Source organism: Chlorocebus sabaeus, chromosome 7 (assembly GCF_047675955.1).
Source record: "Chlorocebus sabaeus isolate Y175 chromosome 7, mChlSab1.0.hap1, whole genome shotgun sequence".
NCBI lineage: Eukaryota > Metazoa > Chordata > Mammalia > Primates > Cercopithecidae > Chlorocebus > Chlorocebus sabaeus.
In genome coordinates this window covers 116199591-116220221 of record NC_132910.1, presented here as the reverse complement: position 1 = coordinate 116220221, position 20631 = coordinate 116199591, and the positions used below count along the sequence as shown (strand labels likewise).

Below are 20631 nucleotides of genomic sequence, written 5' to 3'. Positions count from 1 at the left end.
TTTAAGAGCTGCCTACTCTATGCTAATCTCCTTATGTGAGCAACTCTCCTCCAAATTCTGCCAGGTAATGGGGGCAAATGGCACCTCCTCCCTCCAAAAGAAAAGATTCACTCCCTTCTGGGCAAAAATATGCCTTCCAAGATGGGTGCCTGATTAATATTTACCCAACCTCTAAATTCATCTTTTCCTCTAATAACTCTATTTCTCCTAGAAAGCTACCTAAATCTTAAATAACTTCACCCTAGCCAGTCCTACCTCAAAGATAAAGAACTAACCCACATTTACTCAGACAAGCCCCAGCAAAAATCTAACTGAGCAATCTCTTGACGGGGGATAACTTCTACAATATGCAGATAACCTCCTTCTTCTCTGCTCCTCCTTCACAATCCTCACACAGCAACATGCAGTACAGACCTTAACTTCCTAACAGAAGGAAAATGACTTCAATCTAATTCAAAGGTTATAAAGAGAAAAAGGTATTTTTGGTAAGGAAGATTATAAAGAACAGAAGTTTTATATGAGAAAGGATCTTGTACAGTAAATTCTTGTCCTAAAGTAAAATGACTGGTTGTTAACAAGAGGGATGTTTAGGACAAATCCGAAAGTCCAAGCATGTCATAGATAGTCTGTGTGAGTTGTGAAAAGATTTGTGAAAGGGAATTTATTTTTAAAAAGTTATACAGTTTTAAAGGTTATTAGGCCTACTAAATGCTTCATAAACTGCTACTCTGACTCTTAACTGAACAACTTGCTGCCTTTAAAGCTACATAAGGCCTGGGGACATACAGAGTTAGCCATGTCCCCTAGATGCTGGAAAGGGTCAAACCTTTTCTGCATTTCTGTCTAGCGTCCTAAGCTCCAAACCTAGTACATAGTCAGAATCACTTACTTAGTAGGTTTTTCACAAAAAGTAAAAGTTGCTAAGAGTTAACAGTGTAGCATATTCTTGAGAATACTGGAAAAGTTTTACATGCAAGGTATGTAAGGAAAGTAGAATGTGGTTTTAGTAAAAGATTATAAGAAGGCACGGAAATGTGGATTGTTTTGGCCCAGTTTAGAGAGTTAAAGGATTTTTTTAAGTTAGACAGGATAAAACTGAAGGTTTGAGCAAGTTGTGGAAAGTTTGTGAAAGATTAATCTTGTAAAGAAAGTCTGTGCATAATCACATTGGCTAAGTTAAAAGAATATTATTCCATTTTTCCACAAATTGAAAAGCACAAGAGTTTTAGTAAAGCATTGATCTACTCTTCATAAATGTGTTATTTATATGTGTTCCAAAATTATGCAAAACTCCTATAATTCTGATATAACTTAGAATATATTAACAGTAATAATTATAATTGTTATGCTACACAATTGTGTGCCACAGAGATAACAAATTTTCTTGGCATCTGTGTCTTTGACTATGGCTGCCCTAAGACTTTTTCTCATTCACAGACAATTGTTGTCTTGTTTTAATCCTCTTTAAAAGGTGGCCTTTATAATCAGCTATAGGACTCTGACAGGCACTCTTGAATGTAGGTTGCTGATAACTTTAAAGAATATAGAAAGAACTTTCAGGACTCTCATAGAGGGCTGAAGTGTTCATGAATATCAAGCAGAACAGGAGTTAACTGCATGGAGTGAACTAATTAAGAAGACTAAAATAATCCTTTTGTGACTTTTTGCTTAAAACATTGCTGATCCTTTGTTTTTCAGTCAAGAAAACTTTCTTTTGAGCTATTTACAGCTTTTAAAAATAAGTACTCCTGTAAACAAAATTTGGAGCCTATTTCTCTCCACCTGATTTCTCTAGAATTTGGAAACTATTTGTGAGTATTCTTAACTTTTGGCAATACAGTTATTTGCATAAATACAATAGTAATCTGTTTTCTTTTGCAAAAGGGCACAATTGGAGAAACTGGTTATTTTACCAAGGGTATGACTGGAAAGGCATGCTCTACTTTAAGGAATCAAATTTGACTTATAGAGCCAATAAAAACCCCTTGGGAAAACTGGCCTCATACCTTGTCTACACAGTCCCTGTACAGTGTTCCTGATCCATGGGGAGTAAAGAATGTCACTTTCTGAAAGGCCTAGGAGCCCTAGGTTATCTTGGGACCTCAAGAGGAGAAGAATTTACCCAACTCATCCCGGTATTTGATGGCAGAAACCCATGGCTGGGCTCAAGGCATTTAAGAAGTCTTATCTGAGATTCCTTATGGAATGAAGTTTCATCAAAGCCAATTTTAAAAGGAGCTTATATGGCAAATAATTATTCTTGCTGTGCTTTATGCAAATAATCAGATCAAGTATGATAAGACCAAAGCTTATTTTGCAAACAAATCGGTCCTATCATGATTTGTTTTTAATAAAAATGAGGACCGGAGAGAGAAAAGTTATATTTCAAGAACATAACAGATTATAATCTAATAACTTGGTATTAGATTATATTCTCAGCAGTTGTTTTTGAGTTTTTATCTGCAATTTAGACTAATCCTGCTTATTCCTGTGAACCAACCAGTGATCTCTGGCCGCAGCTCAGAAGAAACAAGAGGAATAGGTAATGTAAAACTCTGGATAAATATTCTAATTCTAGGAACACATTGGAATTGGCTAGTAAGCCCATCCACTCAAGTCTTAGCAGGCATGACAACAGCCACCAGTTACCTGAGCATGTTGGCAGCCTTGGGATTTTTTGGAGTTGTCCTCACCCCCTTATCTCATTTTGACATTCTTCTAAATCTAATAAACTGATTTGTCTCCTCTTGCCTTCAGGCCATCAAGCTCCAGATGATCCTCAGTGAAAGATACCATCCTGTCAGTATTCAAGAGTCACCCTTCTACAGAAGGCCCCTAGACTTCCCATCAATGAGACATGACAGAGGCAACATCCCACCCCTGTCTCCCTCAGGCCTGGCTGGATACTGTTTTCACCAATCCATGGAGTCATCCTACCCTGACAGCTAGCAAGAGGTGAAGAACCACAAAACAACCACCACCACCCCTCCATCAGCAGGAAGCAGTTACAGAAGACTGATGTTTATCCATTCTCCCCAAGTAATTGAGGACTTGGACTCTTGAGGGGGGAAGTGTTGTGGTAGGTAGGTAGTCAGACATGAGCAGGGCAAGAGAGGGCCCTCTGACCACCAGGAATGTCAGTCAACCATCAGGTGATGGTCAGGCAGTTGTTAAACTGCCTCTGTAACATAATAATTGGTTGCAGCAGGTGCCAGGGAAAGGCAGTGCCCCAACAGACAGAAAAGCCTAAAACTGGTGATCAGCTTCCTGATAAGATGGCGGGAATTGGGCAAGTGGGCTCAAGCATACTAAGAGGCAAAATGGCAGGAATTAACTGGTATGTGACTTTGTAGGAACACTCAACTGGTAAGGGAAGAACAACTCAAGTGGGCATGCATACAACTTCAGTAATCACACTGTGAATATACTGCCTACCAAGTGCTGGGAGGCCACCATGCATGTGAACAGCCCAGCCCAAGAGGAGAATCAGAGGGAAAGAGACACAACCCCCCACTCCCCTGGAAACATGCCAATGTATAAAATCCCAAGTCAAAGGTCAAACAGTGCACTTGAGCCCTGGTGTGATTCCATCCTGCGTGGCTGTTTTCTGGAGCAGCATTCGTTTATCTCCGCCCGCCTTCTCTCCCACCTAAGAGTGTGCCGCCACCTGATGGGAGATTCGATGGACATGGACATGACCCCCTTGAGGCCCCAGAACTATCTTTTCGGTTGTGAACTAAAGGCCGACAAAGATGATCACTTTAAGGTGGATAATGATGCAAATGAGCACCAGTTATCTTTAAGAGTGGTCAGTTTAGGGGCTGGTGCAAACGATGAATTGCACATTGTTGAAGCAGAGGCAATGAATTACAAAGGCAGTCCAATTAAAGTAACACTGGCAACTTTGAAAATGTCTGTACAGCCAACGGTTTCCCTTGGGGGCTTTGAAATAACACCACCAGTGGTCTTAAGGTTGAAGTGTGGTTCAGGGCCAGTGCATATCAGTGGACAGCATTTAGTAGCTGTGGAGGAAGATGAGGAGTCAGAAGATGAAGAGGAGGAGGATGTGAAACTCTTAAGTATATCTGGAAAGCGGTCTGCCCTTTGAGATGGTAGCAAGGTTCCACAGAAAAAAGTAAAACTTGCTGCTGATGAAGATGATGATGATGATGATGATGAAGATGATGATGATGATGATGAAGATGATGAGGAAGCTGAAGAAAAAGCACCAGTGAAGAAATCTATACGAGATACTCCAGCCAAAAATGCACAAAAGTCAAATCAGAATGGAAAAGACTCAAAACCATCATCAACACCAAGATGAAAAGGACAAGAATCCTTCAAAAAACAGGAAAGGACTCCTAAAACACCAAAAGGACCTAGTTCTTAGAAGACATTAAAGCAAAAATATAAGCAAGTATAGAAAAAGGTGGTTGTCTTCCCAAAGTGTAAGCTAAGTTCATCAATTATGTGAAGAATTGCTTCCGGATGACTGACCAAGAGGCTATTCAAGATCTCTGGCAGTGGAGGAAGTCTCTTTAAGAAAATAGTTTAAACAATTTGTTAAAAATTTTCCGTCTTATTTCATTTCTGTAACAGTTGATATCTGGCTGTCCTTTTTATAATGCAGAGTGAGAACTTTCCCTACCGTGTTTGATAAATGTTGTCCAGGTTCCATTGCCAAGAATGTGTTGTCCAAAATGCCTGTTTAGTTTTTAAAGATGGAACTTAACCCTTTGCTTGGTTTTAAGTATGTATGGAATGTTATGATAGGACACAGTAGTAGCAGTGGTCAGACATGGAAATGGTGGGGAGACAAAAATATACATGTGAAATAAAACTCAGTATTTTAATAAAGCAAAAAAAAAAAAAAAAAAAAAACCAAACAAGAAACAGTGCACTTGATCTCTCAAGTTGCCTTGCTTGGCCCTTTTCCAAGTGTACCTCCTTTCATTCATGCTGTTAACTTTTTAGTAAACTTTCACTCCTGCTCTAAAACTTGCTTTAGTCTCTCACTCTGCCTTATGCTTCTTGGTCGAATTCTTCTGAGGAGGCAAGAATTGAGGTTGCTGCAGACCTGTATGAATTTGCCACCACTAAGAAGGCCAGCCCCCACCTGTAGGCTCAGCCCATGTTTCTGGAATGAATTCTATATATAGACTGGGGAGTTTTTAAAAGTTTAGACCAATAATCTAAGACTCCCTGTCTCCTGGATCCTTTATCCATCATCCCAATCCCATGATGAACACTTGTCTGGATCCCTAGCTGCTTACTTGCAGTGGCCCTCTTTTTCAAATATTATGATTTGTTTGCTGAGCTGGATTGTGTTTATTCACAACAGGCCCTAGCCTACTGCATGTCATAATCAAATATTAATCATAATTCTTACAATCAAGTGATCAAAGTCTAGAATCAAAGGAGAAAACAGCTGTATAAACTAATAACATATATAAAGCTGGATGTAACAATAAGCCCATACTGGAAGTATAGATAAAGAACATATTAAAAAAAGGAATCTGTCTTGAAGAGTAGAGGATGACTTCACAGAGGGATTGGCATGGGAGGAAAGAGAAGAGAATTCTAGATAGTTGGAGGAGCAACTCATCTGAAGACATAAAATTGTTAGAAAATGGTATGTTTAGGAGCACAAAAGAGTTGGTGTGAGTGAAGTCTACAGGGAATCGAAGCCAGGTTAAGGAATAAACCAGCTGGCAGCTTCCAGGGACCAAGGTGCGCTGGAATGACCCAGCAACTAGAATAAAGTGGAGAAATTGTACTTTGTGAGCTCTGACTTAGGAAAGACACTAGACGTCGTGGACACATGAAAGCAGAAATACCCAGAACAATAGAGAAGGAACAGAGGGCTGCTGACAGCAGTTCTTCACCTTTCCTCCAAGATGGGCTCGATTTCTCCTCCAAGTAATTAACAACAATATTGGTTCAAAGATGCACCAAATGTTGAGTGCATATGTAAATGTGTCCATCTAGCCCTGAGCTACATAACAGAGAGTACCAAAAAATTACACTGAAATGTTAATAAAAGTTCCAGGTCCTGGCCTCAAGTATTTTATATGTATTAACTCATTCAATCCTTATCCTATTAAGTAGATATTATCACTTCCATATTACAGATGAAGAATTTGAAGCACAGAGAAGTCAAATAACTTTACAAAGTTCACACAACAAGAATGAAGCCATGATTTACCTCTAGAGCGGCTACCTCTAGAGTTTTCACTTTATCTTCTGGGCAGTGGAGAGCTGGTAAGGTTTTTCAAGCAAAAGAGCAATAATTTGTGTGTGAACGTCACTCTGGAAGATTGAGAATTTGAGAAGACAGAATAGAGTTGGGAGAGGCTGGACATGAAACACGAGTACCAGGCCACTGAGCCAGTCACAGCAGGAGACCATGGGGGCCTGAGCTGAGGCAGGGGAATGAGTTTGCAGAGGAAGGGAAATGGAAGAGGTATCAGAGAGATCAAACCACTGAGCGGTGGTAACTGGTGAGGAGTGACAGAGATGGAAAAATCAAAAGCTTTGATGATTGGGATAAATGAAAGAAAAGTGGTTCCGAGGGAAAATATTTGTTTCTGGACAACCTGAGCTTGAGGTTTCAAGTTCCACCAGTTAAAGGAACCCAAGTTAGCTACTAAAACAGAGACATAAAGCTCTGTGGAAAGTCTGGAGTTACAGGCACGGATCTGGGAGACCTTGTGTAACAGACGACGCTGAAAGTTCAGGTAAGGAGGGAAGCCCAGGGAAGCAGATAAAGGTATCAGATGAGACCCCAAAGAGGATGGCCAGCATTTAAGCCCAGGTAGAAGAAGGAGGGAAAAAAGCTGAGTAGTGATTTGAAAGGCAGTAGAAGAGGTAGGAGAAAGTAGAGTTTTGTAAAGCAAGGGAGGAGAAAGTTCTGGAAAAGAGAAAAAGAGCAACAGGGTAAATTTGGCAGGAGGAGCTGATCAGATGAGCTAATAAAGGGTCTCTGAGAAGGCCATGGTGACTTTCTAAGAAACCTACAACTGGGTTCCTCCCTATATCTGCACCTCCAACTCCTCTCCACCTATGGCCCAATTCTAGGGGCCAGGACTAGTCTCATGGCACCAACCCTTCCAGCCTTGACTTTCAAAGCCACAGTTAACCACTCCATACGAGCTGTGATGTTACTCCTCTGTCCTTCATGATGATGAAGATATTGGAACATATTTCCTTAGGCTAGAGATGAACCCAAGAAGACTATCCCGTGGTCACTACCTTTGTGTTTTGATCCACAATTTTCTTCATATTTTTCAACAGATGATTATTTGGACCACCTTCTTTCTCATTCACGTACACTATCCTATCCAGGTCTGGAAAGTTCCGGTTCAGATCTATTCCCTGGGCATTGCTTCGACCCACAAACCAGTCTTTGAGTTCACCAGGCTAAAAAAAAAGTCAAAGAGAAAAAATCATCAGTTGCTTATTATTATTGTCACTTTCTATTTAAGGTCTCTATCAATGCTCTTTAAAATAACTGTTAAGATTATTTATTTCAACAATGCCCCCCCATATCAGCATTTTTACTACTTTACTTATATAAACATGAAGATATCAAATTTAAAGTACAGTGATGGGCCGCATCATGACATTTCTTACCATGACTGACAGACTATAACAGTGATCCCATAAGATTATAATGGAGGTGAAAAATTCCTATTGCCTAGTGACATTTTAATGATCCTGACCCTGTATGTAGGCCTAGTCTGATATGCGTGTTTGTGTCTTCGTTTCTTTTTTTTTTTCCCCAAGAGACAGGGTCTCACTCTGTTGCCCAGGCTTGGGTGCAGTGGCATAATCACAGCTAACTGTAACCTCAAACTCCTGGGTTCAAGTGATCCTCCTTCGTTGGCCTCCCAAAGCACTGGGACTACAGGTGTGCACAACCATGCTAGGCTAAGTTTTTATTTTTTATTTTTGCTAAAGACAGGGTCTCGCTATGTTGCTCAGGATAGTCTCAAACTCCTGGCCTTAAGCAATCCTCTCCTCTGGGCCTCCCAAAGCACTGGGATTACAGATAGAAGCCACTGCACACAGCCTGTGTCTTATTTTTAACAAAACAGTTGAAAAACTAAGAAACCATTAAAAGTTTTTAAAATAGAAAAAAAGCTTGTAGAACAAGAATACAAAGACAGAAAAGATTTTTGGACAGCTCTGCAATGTGTTGTGTGTTTCAAGCTAAGTGTTATTACAAAGAGTCCAAAAGGTTTTTAAAGTTTAAAAGTTTATAAAGTAAAAAAGTTTCAGTAAGGTGGCCAGGCGCGGTGGCTCATGGCTGTAATACCAGCACTTTGGGAGGCCAAGGCGGGTGGATCACGAGGTCAGGAGATTAAGACCATCCTGGCCAACATGGTGAAACCCCGTCTCTACTAAAAATACAATGCTGAGGCAGGAGAATAGCTTGAACCAGGGAGTCGGAGGGCGCAGTGAGCCGAGATCATGCCATTGCACTCCAACCTGGTGACAGAGTGAGACTCCATCTCAAAAAAAACAAACAAAATAAAAGTTACAGTAAGATAAGTTTAATTTATCATTGAAGGAAGAAAAATATTTTTTATAAATTTAGTGTAGCCTGAGTGTACAGTGTTTATAAATTCTATAGTAGTGTACAGTAATGTCCTAGGCCTTCACATTCACTCACCACTCACTCACTGACTCACCCAGAGCAACTTCCAGCTCCATTTATGGTAAGAGCCCTATCCAAGGGTACTGTTTTTATCTTTTATGCCGTACTTTCACTGTACCTTTTCTATGTTTAGATATACAAATAGTTACTAGTGTGTTGCGGTTGTCTACAGTATTCAGTACAGTAACATGCTGTACAGACTTGTAGCCTAGGAACTGTGGGCTATATCACATAGCCTAGGTGTGTAGTAGGCTACACCATGCAGGTTTACGTAGATGCACTCTAGAATGTTCACAAAACGACAAAATCACCTAACATTGCATTTCTCAGAACACTTCCCCATTACTGAGAGATGCATCACTGTACTTGTTATAGGTATTTTGAAAATATGTTCGATGAATAATATTTTAAATGTTAATAATAATAAAGAGATATTTATCATCAAATTTCACAATATATATTCACTAGTTATAAATGACCTATTTCAAAGCACATCATTCTATAATTAGATTTAAGTAAAATATTCATTGCCTCTGTAAATCACAGCAACCTATTTTTTAAATATTTAGAAGAATAAATAACTAAAGATTAGAAGCTTAAAATGAATTTAACATGCATTATGGACTAATAACATGTCTCCCTCTTATAGTCTTCATGAAAAAATATGAGCCTAGAGCAAAAGTTCCAGGGCTTTATGGTTTGAGGAATTTCTCTTCAGTTTAAACCCTTCATTTATCTAATGGTACAATCTGGAAAATTATTCCAAAATATTTGTTTTATTTTATAATGTGAATTTTCTTGTTTTATTGTTAAATTATATCACATGATACAGACACATTTCCACATTTTTTAAGTCATGGAAGCTTAGATATCTTAGACTGCGAGGAATAAAAATCTATAAGACAGAAAATAGCAATGATAATCTGTTGCCTATATGTCTAAAACTTCTGAATATTACCTTAAAATACTAAATAATTTAATTTTATATATTACTAGAATTTTTCTCTCATAACTTTAGAAATCATATCAATTTTATATCTATTTACAGAAATTCGCTGGGTTTCTTACAATGTCAAACTATGTCATTGGATATTTTTAACTGTAGATAAACATACTAAATATTAACTTGAATGTGTTCTCATGTTCCCATAGACTAAGAAGAGTATTTTAAACTGTAAAAAACAGGATATATAATGTTCCCCACCCCTGTCCAATAAAATAGGAACAAATACCATATATCTTCTCTTAAAAAGGCATTACTTTCCAGTTCATCTAACAGCGAAGATATATTAAATTATTTTTAGTTAAGAGGTAGGGTTTTCGCTTGTTTGTTTTTTAACTTTACTGAGCATATGTAAAAACCAAGTAAACATCAGTAAAACATTATTCTGGTCAAAAGTATTTCTTACTTAAATTCAGTAGAGGGCGCTGTGACACTAGCTCACCCACATACACCCATGGCGTTACTCAACAAACCGCAGTATTTTTCATATTTGTAGATTTTTAAAAGAAAACTTAGTCACAAAATTGGATGAATAATTTATTGAAAAACATAAAACAGAACACTATTTGAACATTAACTTCTTAACACAATTTCTGATTTGCAGTCTTTACTGGAAAAACTCGCCCATCACCCCTTTCATTCTGAGTTGTTTTCTTACCAGTGAGTTGAATAATGAATGCATCACTTATGCCCTCCACTGCACCATCCTTAAGCTTTGTGCGAGGGCATAATTTTTAGATAAACATGTATGTACAAACATACAGAAAATGAAGAAAGCACGCCTGATCTGAGCTGCCTGGCACTCACCTGAGACGCTGCCTTCTCAAAGCCATCTGGGTTCAGGGAAGGCATGATGTGAATGCGGGTACTGTGGATCAGGTTGACAATTGTCTCGTTCCCCTTCTGGTATTCATTGCATAGGTACTGTGCCAAGAAAATGAGCAGTTCCCGTCCAACAGCCTCATTCCCATGCATATTCCCAATGTATTTAAATTCAGGCTCACCTAAAAGATTAACAATAGATAGTTTGGAGATGTTTTCTATGACATACAGTGCCAAATACATTGTATACCTACAAATGTATTATGAATACCAGATGGTTTTTTTCCTCCAGCAGCGATGCCTTTAAAAAAAAAAAATCTACCTTAGACATTAAAATACCCCTTCTATCCTTCTATTCCTCTCCTCCCAGCTACCCACCTGTTATGGACTGAATTGTATTCATCCAAAATTAATAATATGTTGAAGGTCTAACATCCAATGTGACTGTATTAAGGAGGTAATTAGGGTTAAATTAAGTTATAAGGGTGGAGCTCTAATCCAATAGGACTGTCATCTTTATAAAAAGAGGAAGAGACATCAGAACCCTCTTTCTCTCCTCTGCACAGAGGAAAGACCATATGAGAGCACAGTAAGAAGGCTGCCGTCTGCAAGTCAGGAAGAGAGGCCTCACCAGAAACCAACCCTGCTGCCACCTTGGTCTTGAACTTCTAGCCTACAGGACTGTGAGAAAATAAATTTCTGTTGTTTAAGCCAGTCAGTCTGTGGATATTTTGCTATGGCAGTCTGACAAGACTAATATACCATCTCACCCACAATAACTAATAATAATAATACACTATGTGCCTCCTATTAAACACTGTGCTTTGCATGTTTTCTCATTTAATCCTGACCAAACATCTAAAAATAAGTATTATTATCCAACTTCATTTTGCAGATGAACAACCTGAAGTTCAGACTGCTTAAGAAGACTGTCTCCATAGTTCTATGGCCTGTGAAGCCAGGATTCAAATGCTAGTCTTCTGGTTTACTTAACAGTCTATGTTTTTGTTTTTTTGTTTTTATTCCTAAATCATAGTGGTTAAGAGGAGCCAGACTGCATGGGTGCAAATCCTAGCACCAATTCTTACTGTCTGGGATTGGGCAAGTTACTTCAGTTCTCTGTGGCTCTGTTTTTCCATCTAAAAATTAGAGATAACAATAGATTCTAGCCCAAATGGAAGGTTATTATCAGAACTAAATAAAATAATGAATGTAAATGCTTAGAACAGTGCCTGGCAAATAGCAAGTGCTATGTGTTTCCTATAATTATCTTTAATATTATTATTACAACACATTATCTTGTCATTGTGCAGTTCCTTGCCATACATAATCTAATTTTCTTTTCACAACAGCCCACTAAAATGTATAAGGCATATATTTTTATTATCCTCATGGTATAAATCAGCCCAAAGAGGATATATTTTGCTGAAGGGCTCAGAATACTAACAAAAGTCACCGTTGCCAGTTTGAGAGACTCTCCATTGCATTTTAGGAGGAGTAATAAAATTGCCGAACGTAGCAGCAAAGTGATCTCAATTAATCCTGTTGTTCTGCTCATTTCTGCTTCATCCATCCCACGGGCCCAATTTCTGCAGTGGAAAGGATTCTCCCTTCTACAAAATCACTAAGGCTGTTGGTTCTTGGTATAAGAAGTTGGAATTATTTTTCTCTTGGAAATATGTTAACTAAACATTCTTTCCATGAGATTCCTGAGTGTCTGATTTAAGTGACTGTTCACCCCAGAAAACTACATCCTTATGGTGACCTCTCAGCCTGAGCTTCCACTAATCTTAATCTAAGGATCAGGTGGGAGCAGGATCAGGGCTATTTATACCCCCTCAGTTTTTACTTTGAGAGAGAGTCTCTAATAAAATTACCCCTAGGGACTTGCCCAGAAAGTAAGAGAAGCGATGAGAATATGTGAGAAGAGATGTTTTCTTGGCTTCTGATTTCAAAGGTAATAATAACCTTCTTCCTTTCTGTAAACTTATGCAGTCTATACTTTCATTTATGCGATGTATTCATTTGATTGAGGCACAGGAGAAACTGCAGCAGCCCATTAGAGAGAGAGAGAGCAAGTAGCCAGAGGAATATTAGAAGCTGGCTTCACAAGGTTTTTTGAAAAAGTTGCACTAAGGAGGCATTTTGGTCCTGCTCCCTTCCCCAAAACAACTTTGAAGCTTCACGTCACTCAATAAAGCTTGGCCCACAACCCCTAATTACACTGAAAATTTTTATAAATTCTCTGTATTTAAATCTTTTTTTTAATCAATTAAAGAAGAAACAACAAACCCATAGTTACTAAGCCACATTTGCCCCCAGATGTCTGGTTTAGCTATCACAGTATATTTGTGTTCGAATGTGAATGCTTTGGGATAGAGCATGCTCCCCCTAGTTCTGCCACAGGCCGCGCCATTCCCTACTGCTGCTTTACTTTGCAACTCCTGATTTTCAGACTCAGAAATGTACGACATGGTTTCTTTTCAAATCTGCAGATTTCTCTCAGCAAAAACCTCCCCCAATATATCTATACATTTGTGAGGAAGTAGTAACGATAATGACAATAACAATGCTTTAGGTTGACATGAAGACAGGACAACAAAGATCATTATATTGAAGATATTAATGTATGGAAATAAAATGCAAGACACAGATGACAGCAAAAGAAAAGGCAAGTGTATCTCTAACCCCGTCTGTCCTCAGGAATAAATTAGATCACTATATAACGTTATCACTGGAATACAGAAGAGCTATGTTGCTTTACGCCAACTGACATGACTTGTGAGATGGCAAAGAGCCGCATTGTTTAAATACAGCATTTGCTGGACATACGTGCAAATCCCAGGGTCAGACACTACATGGGATCCAAAAGCAAATATGTCAGCATTCCTAAACTGAAGGAATGTAGAGTCTGGAGGAAGACTCAGACATGCAATGGACAATGTTCAGGAGTGAGGCAACGGTGAAGGAATGCTGGATATGTAACTAAACTGCTTCGAGGTTCCAAACCGGGATGTTCCTCCCACTCCTCTGGCCTCTCTCCAGCTCTTTTCCCTACCAAAGCCAAAGCTGTCTTTTTAAAACACAACCCTCCTCAGGTCACCTCCACCTAAGAACGCATCAGTAACTTACCCTTTGCTTTCATGATAAAGACCGAAATTCTTTACAAGATCTTGAACCTCCACGTGGTTTGGCGTGGTGCCTCTCGCCTCCTGAGGCACCAGCCTTTCCCTCCTGTGTTTCAGCCATCCTTCTTTCAGCCACGGGACTCATGCCTATAATGCTCTCTGCTTCACATATTCACACATTTTATCTGCAAAGCCTTCTAAGTATGGCTAAATACGGCTTCCTTGGAGTATCTTTAGTCTAGGTCCAGTTCCTTTGTTATTTTTCTTTTTTTTTTTTTTTTTTTTTTTTTTTTTTTTTTTTTTTTTGAGGCAGAGACTCACTCTGTCAAACAGGCTAGAGTGCAGTGGCACAATCATGGCTCACTGCAGCCTTGAACCCCCAGGCTCAGGTGATCCTCCCACATCAGCGTCCGGAGTAGCTAGGACTATGGGTGTGCACCACCATGCCCAACTAATTGTTTTGTAGAGATGAGGTTTTGTCATGTTGCCCAGGTTGGGTTTGTTATTTTTAATACCTCAGTTTGAAAATATACATTCATCAATGTAGTTATTTGATTAACCCCTCTCTCGCCCAGACTGTAAGGTCTATTAGTCCTGGGATGGGATCTATTTCAGCTCACTAGTGTGTCACTTGTGCCCCCACCTAGAGTCTGGAACATAGTAGGGATTTGCATTCTTGTGAGAATGAGGTAAGAATAAATTCTAAGCTTAAATATCAGTTCAATAAATTTGTGAACGAATGTGTAAATGAATGGTCTTGCTTTTCAATCCCATCCTTGCAGCAGCGCGGCTGACAGTAGACCTGGCCCTCGAGACAGAGGTGCAGCTGCAGACGCTTGAAAACCCTCTGGAACAGTGAAGGGGATAAAGGAGTAACTGAAGGGGGCTTGAGGCAGCTTCAAGGAGGCTTCAAGGTGGAGGGTGGAATATCAGGAGGCCTCAATGGCTCGTTGCTCTAGCCAACATCCCCTGGTAGGAATGGAAACTCTTCTTTGGGAATGAAGGAAGCAGTATTGTGAACAGCCGATTTCCCATCAAGAAGATTAATCTCCATGGTCACCACAAAATGTCTCCAGGCGAGCAGCTCCCCAAGGCTATTTTTGTGGTAAAGTCTAAACAACAGATTCTGAGGAAATTTTGCTTTCAGAATCCTTAATACAGAAATAACAATAAAATTGAAGACTTTCAATTTTGAATGGCCCTCTCTGAGCCAACACATTCTTTACCTTAGACGTTTTTTTAAGCAAAGCAGTGAGTTTTTCATCATCAATTTTCTTTTCTGTGTAAATGGATGACGTTTGCCTTCCTGTTTATAGTGTATACACAGAAGAACAAACTACAGGTTTAACACGTTGCAGCTGCCAGGTACGTGGATCCGGCTGGTAATGTACACGTCCCTGTGAGTTAACTCATCTTTCTCCTAGCAACGGGGTAGGGGAGCGGAGAAGACGGGGAGAAGCACTACCCTCAGGACATTGGGGATGGTAGTTTTTACATTCATCTTACTTTCTTCACTAATTCATTTTCCTTTTTACACAGTAATCCTGAGTTCCTGAAGTTGCAATTGAGGAATCATCATATTTGCACAGGTTGCAGTTCATAGGCTCAGCAAGCACCTTTTCCCCATTGTGCCAGTTTTCCCACAATTTCATGTAACCATCCAGCATTCCAGTTACTTCACACGGCACACAATCATCAATCAAGCCATTATTAAAAGACGATCAACTCACAAACCAAATCCAGCCTGGCTAGGCCGAGTTTCTATCTTTTTCCATCTGTATCACAGAACAATTAATGTACCTGGTTGGATTTGCATTGTCGTCAGAATAAGATAAGAATAAATTCTAAGCTTTAAAAATATCCACAGTTTTAATTAAGGCAGAAATAGCTGCATAAATTTCCAAACCAGAGCAGGCAGATGATTTGAAGTCCAGACTTGTAACTCTTAATTTGCCCCAATTTGTATTAATATGATTTGAAATAACTAAATCAGCAAAAAGGCAGCTTTAAAGAAGTCTCTTGCCTCAACAATAAAATGTTACTCTTTTACACCCCAGAAACTATATCGATGTGGGTGAAATTTGAAGCTGGAGGCAAGTTAGCAATGTTCCCAAATGGTAAAAGGAATTTACGCCTTAAAGTGACCAGAGAGCCACTGAAACAGAAGACCACAGGTCAGTAGGGTGAGCATGAAATAAATGATCAAATACAAAGACAAAAGTAAAAAATAATATTGTCTTCCATTCCTACGAAAAGAAAATTTACTTTCACTATGTTATTTGACCCCATGATCAGTCTGTCTACCTATCTAATGTTTTCTTCTCCTTTTGGAAATAACAGGCTGATCACTAGGCACAGTCATTGAACAGATAATCTGAAGACCCCTTTCAAATCTTAGAGCCAATTATTCAATGGCCTTTCTACAGGAAGGAAACAGCAGAGGGAAAATACCCAATGGGAAATGAAATAACAAATGTGAATGTGGGTTGTAAATTGTGAAATTTACGTAAGAAGTGGAGCATCATTATTTAGAGGGAAAAAAAGTAGGTTAAGGGTATTTTAAGAAAGAAGCTGATTATAGTAACAGAATTCTCCATCTTTTACCCTGAAAATAGAGAAGAAACTCACTCTGGGATGAATCTATTCTTCCTCCAACAACAAATTTTTGCCAAAATATAGGTCCACTAATTCATTTGGAAGTTACATATTTAACTCACTGATTACATAATTCTTGGAGCTGGTGACAATTTCAAAATATGTGTTCCTGGTACATGTAATAAACTGAACATAATGCTGAATAACGATAGTGTAATTTCCACAGGTAAAACCCCATTTTTCAAAGATATCATGATAAAATGTACACAAAAGCAGTGATTTTGAAAAACAGACAAACAAATGGCTATATAAGCCTCACAATCACTGCACTGATTTGATTTACAAACTGCTATGCAACCAAGTTGGAAACATCTTTGGAACAGATGGGCCATTTCATCAATGATCCTCCCTTAGTGATAAACCTGGGGTTAAAACATTAGTGCTACTAATTGTTTCCCCTTGTTTGACATTCTAACCTATTATAGCCAGTAAATCATTCTTGCAGAAACTGGATCCTAGAAGTTTCCTAGACCTGGTCAATAAGAACATCATTAATTAGCTCATGTTTTAGCACATTTTAGCAGCCTGAAAATGCTGGGCATATTCCTAACGGAAATGCAAGTCTCCAGGGGTCCAATAAACAACACAAGGGGGTAGTATGGTTATAAAAACAGATTACTCCTTTACAGAAGAAATGAGGAAAAAGTAAAGAAAGAAGGGGGGAAACGAAACCAAGAAAAGGCAAAGGAACAAAAAATGATTGCAAAAGAAATGACAGAGTATAGAAGCGTTATATTCTCTCTTGCTTCTTCCTTCCTTCAGAGTGAAATTTAGAAAACAATCAAATCAACATGATATCTTAAAAGTTAAATCTCGGCCGGGCGCGGTGGCTCAACCCTGTAATTCCAGCACTTTGGGAGGCTGAGACGGGCGGATCACGAGGTCAGGAGATCGAGACCATCCTGGCTAACACAGTGAAACGCCGTCTCTACCACAAAAATACAAAAAAACTAGCCGGGCGAGGTGATGGACGCCTGTAGTCCCAGCTACTCGGGAAGCCGAGGCAGGAGAAAGGCGTGAACCCAGGAGGTGGAGCTTGCAGTGAGCCGAGATCCCGCCACTGCACTCCAGCCTGGGTGGCAGAGCGAGACTCTGTCTCAAGAAAAAAAAAGAAAAAAGTTAAATCTCATTTCATCTGGTTTTTAATGGGCAGTCAAGATGGAATATATTACAGAATTATTCTGCAGAGACATATTAGAGAATCATTTTGTAATATTAATTATGCATTTGCTATTAATATGATTTTAAAGTTATCTTACATATGACATCTAAAATATTCCTACTAAGATTCTAATTGAAGAAAGAGAGGTGAGCAAAAGAACAGAAGGTATTTCCAGTTTCACAAGTTTATAAAATAATGTCAGAGTTAAAATATTAGCAGCAATGCCTTAACTTTCTGAAATGAAAGTATTTGATGCCTTCACAAAAGAAAGCTACAAACTTTTTACAAATACCCCATACACAGTGGTGTGCTGATAAATGTCTCACACTCAGCTCTAATTTGTAGCATTGCCTATTTCCATGGTGTAAATACTCCCACCCTGGCCAATTTGAAGTTACCAACTTGGCTCACAAATTTCCTGAAAATTAAAAAAGGCTCCCATATGCCAGTAAAAGCCTACTCCAGCCCACCATTGCATGTGGAAAGCAATTATTTGGGACAGATGGCTTTTGGTTTCTCCAAAGATTCTCCAAAAGGGGAAACTGAGGTCTAAGAAATCTGAAGAATTTTGAAACACATTATAAGAAGCTACAGCCTGGAACAGTGGCTCACGCCTGCAATCCCAGTACTTTGGGAGGCCGTGGCGGGTGGATCATGAGGTCAGGAGTTCAAGGGTTGCATGGTCAAGATGGTGAAACCCTGTCTCTATTAAAAATACAAAGATTAGCCGGGCATGGTGGTGGGTGCCTGTAATCCCAGCTACTCGGGAGGCTGAGGCAGAGAATTGCTTAAACCCGGGAGGTGGAGGTTGCAGTGAGCCGAGATCGCACCACTGCACTCCAGCCTGGGCGACAGAGTGAGACTCCGTCTCAAAAAAAAAAAAAAAGAAAGAAAGAAAAAGAAAAAAGTTGCTGGGCGTGGTGGTCCGCGCCTGTAGTCCCGGCTACTGGGGAGGCTGAGACAGGAAAATCCCTTGAACCTGGGAGGCGGAGCATGCAGTGAGCCGAGATCGCACCACTGCACTCCAGCCTGGGCGACAGAGTAAGACTCCGTCAAAAAAGAAATAAAAATAAAAATAAGAAGAAGAGGAAGAGAAGAGAAGAGAAGAGAAGAGAAGAGAAGAGAAGAGAAGAGAAGAGAAGAGAAGAGAAGAGAAGAGAAGAGAAGAGAAGGAGGGAGGGAAGAAGGAAGGAAGGAAGGAAGGAAGGAAGGAAGGAAGGAAGGAAGGAAGGAAGGAAGGAAGGAAGGAAAAAAGAGAGAGAGAGAAAGAGAGAGAGAGAAGAAGGAATAAATTAGCATCTATCCTGTTACTTTTCTTTTTGTTTCATTTCATGCTAGGATAATTAAAAGAAGCTTTTATTTTGTGGGGGCTTTTTTAGCATGTATTAATATAGAACTGTTTCCCAAAGCACTGCATTATTATGAATTCAACTTAGGGGGAAGGAAAGGAAAAGGGGCCTAGGGAAATTTTTTTGACTGAATAAGTTATCCTAGCAGTTACTGACTCACAAGAGTATATCACCCTTTGCCCTAAATGTTAGCCATAATAAATCAATGAAGAAAAGTTACTTTAACCTATTACATAGTTTTTCTAAAATATTTGTCAGCAATAATATCAGATATTCAAAATTCCTTCTGCTCTCTCTACAGTCCTATCCTACAAGACTACCTTCACAATAAAAAAGGCAATTAATTTCCATTCCCATTAATAGAAATTCATCACTTAAAATTCACAAAAATTAATAATTTAAAATTAGTATCACAAAACACCTTACTATTACCATCCAAGAAGAAGCTACCTATGAAAACCTTCAGATGCAGAAAAACCTTTGACTTGTGGCCAGGCACGTTGGCTCATGCCTGTAATCCCAGCACTTTGGGAGGCCAAAGCAGGTGGATCACCTGAGGTCAGGAGTTCCAGACCAGCCTGGCCAACATAGCGAAACCCCGTCTCTACTAAAAATACAAAAATTAGCTAGGTGTGGTGGCAGGTGCCTGTAATCCCAGCTACTTGAGAGGCTGAGGCAGGAGAATCGCTTGAAACGAGGAGGCAGAGGTTGCAGTGAGCTGAGATCATGCCACTCCACTCCAGCCTGGGTAACAGAGCAAGACTCCGTCTCAAAAAAAAAATGAAAAAATAAAAACCTTTGACTTGTTTAAGAACATTGTTAAGTGAGCACAGAGAAGTTTTAATATACAAATCAGATGAGGTAGAGATCGTTTTAACGATTTAGTTTCATGATTTGAAATCTTTCTGTAGATATTAATCACCAAAAAGATCAGTAATTATTTTTTAAAGTGCTATAATAGTTATTGGCTACAGCAAATGCTTATCAAAATGCCTTTGCGCATTTATTTACTGAAGAGGGCTTTTGGACCTTGAAGCATCTTTTAGAACTATTAGCTTCTAGTTATCTTAGATAACTCTCTTAAAAGATTCTGCTGTCTTTCACTAATATTCTTATCAAATAAAATAAGATAAATTGGGAAGATAAATTTGTCTAAGAAGTTAAGCACAAAACAGAGGTAAATGAAGTGACCCTAGAAGCAGTGGAAAGAAAACAGGAATGTACCTGGCTTGTGGCAGCGACTATGATTCAAGTGAATCAATTTAGCTGATTCTCTCATTAATGCATTTTATTGTGCTTTGTATATCTACTTTGGAAAATAATTTCCATGAGAAGTTCATTTCATAGGTTGAGAAGAAAAGTTTAGGGGGCAGCATCAAGTTTCCAAAGATTGAAAGTTCTCCACGTTTTCCAAGGTTCTTATGTGGGGAAGGATTTGGTTTGTTCTGCAAAACTCCAGACAAATCTACAGTCGTAGAAGTCATTAATTCCCACAGAAGCAGAAAGATACCTCAGAGACAAGCTGTGATGGCTGGACTAGATAACTGCTTAAACATCCCCTGATTCTAGAGAAGCAGGAGCTGTATCTTGCTTGACAAACTACTGGTATTCAAGTTTCTAAAACTCTCCTATACAAATCACGGTTGTCAATAAATGTCAGTGACAATTCTGATAGTTCTCTGGAACAAAGAGAAAACTGTAGATCATCATAGTGAACTAAGACATGATTACAAAAATCAATGGAAAAACACTAGTCCATTTCCGCAGTCATTGCTCTTTATGCCCATGAATGAATAGCTCATCCTTTCAAAGGTAAATACGCAATGAGTAAAAGTAATGTCATCAGAACCCGT

General features: G+C 39.1%; 1 protein-coding gene and 1 pseudogene across 1 annotated transcript in view; one reads left to right on the top strand and one right to left on the bottom strand.

Annotated features, from left to right (window-relative positions):
* CPE (carboxypeptidase E) overlaps positions 1 to 20631 on the bottom strand; it is a 122274-nt gene that overhangs the window by 24660 nt on the left and 76983 nt on the right. The window contains exons 2-3 of the mRNA XM_008000209.3: positions 10470 to 10666; positions 7252 to 7419 (exon numbers count right to left, since the gene is read on the bottom strand). Coding sequence (XP_007998400.1) covers positions 7252 to 7419; positions 10470 to 10666 — 365 coding nt within the window. The remainder of the gene's footprint in view (positions 1 to 7251; positions 7420 to 10469; positions 10667 to 20631) is intronic.
* On the top strand, positions 3376 to 4556 carry LOC119622151 (nucleophosmin pseudogene; annotated as a pseudogene).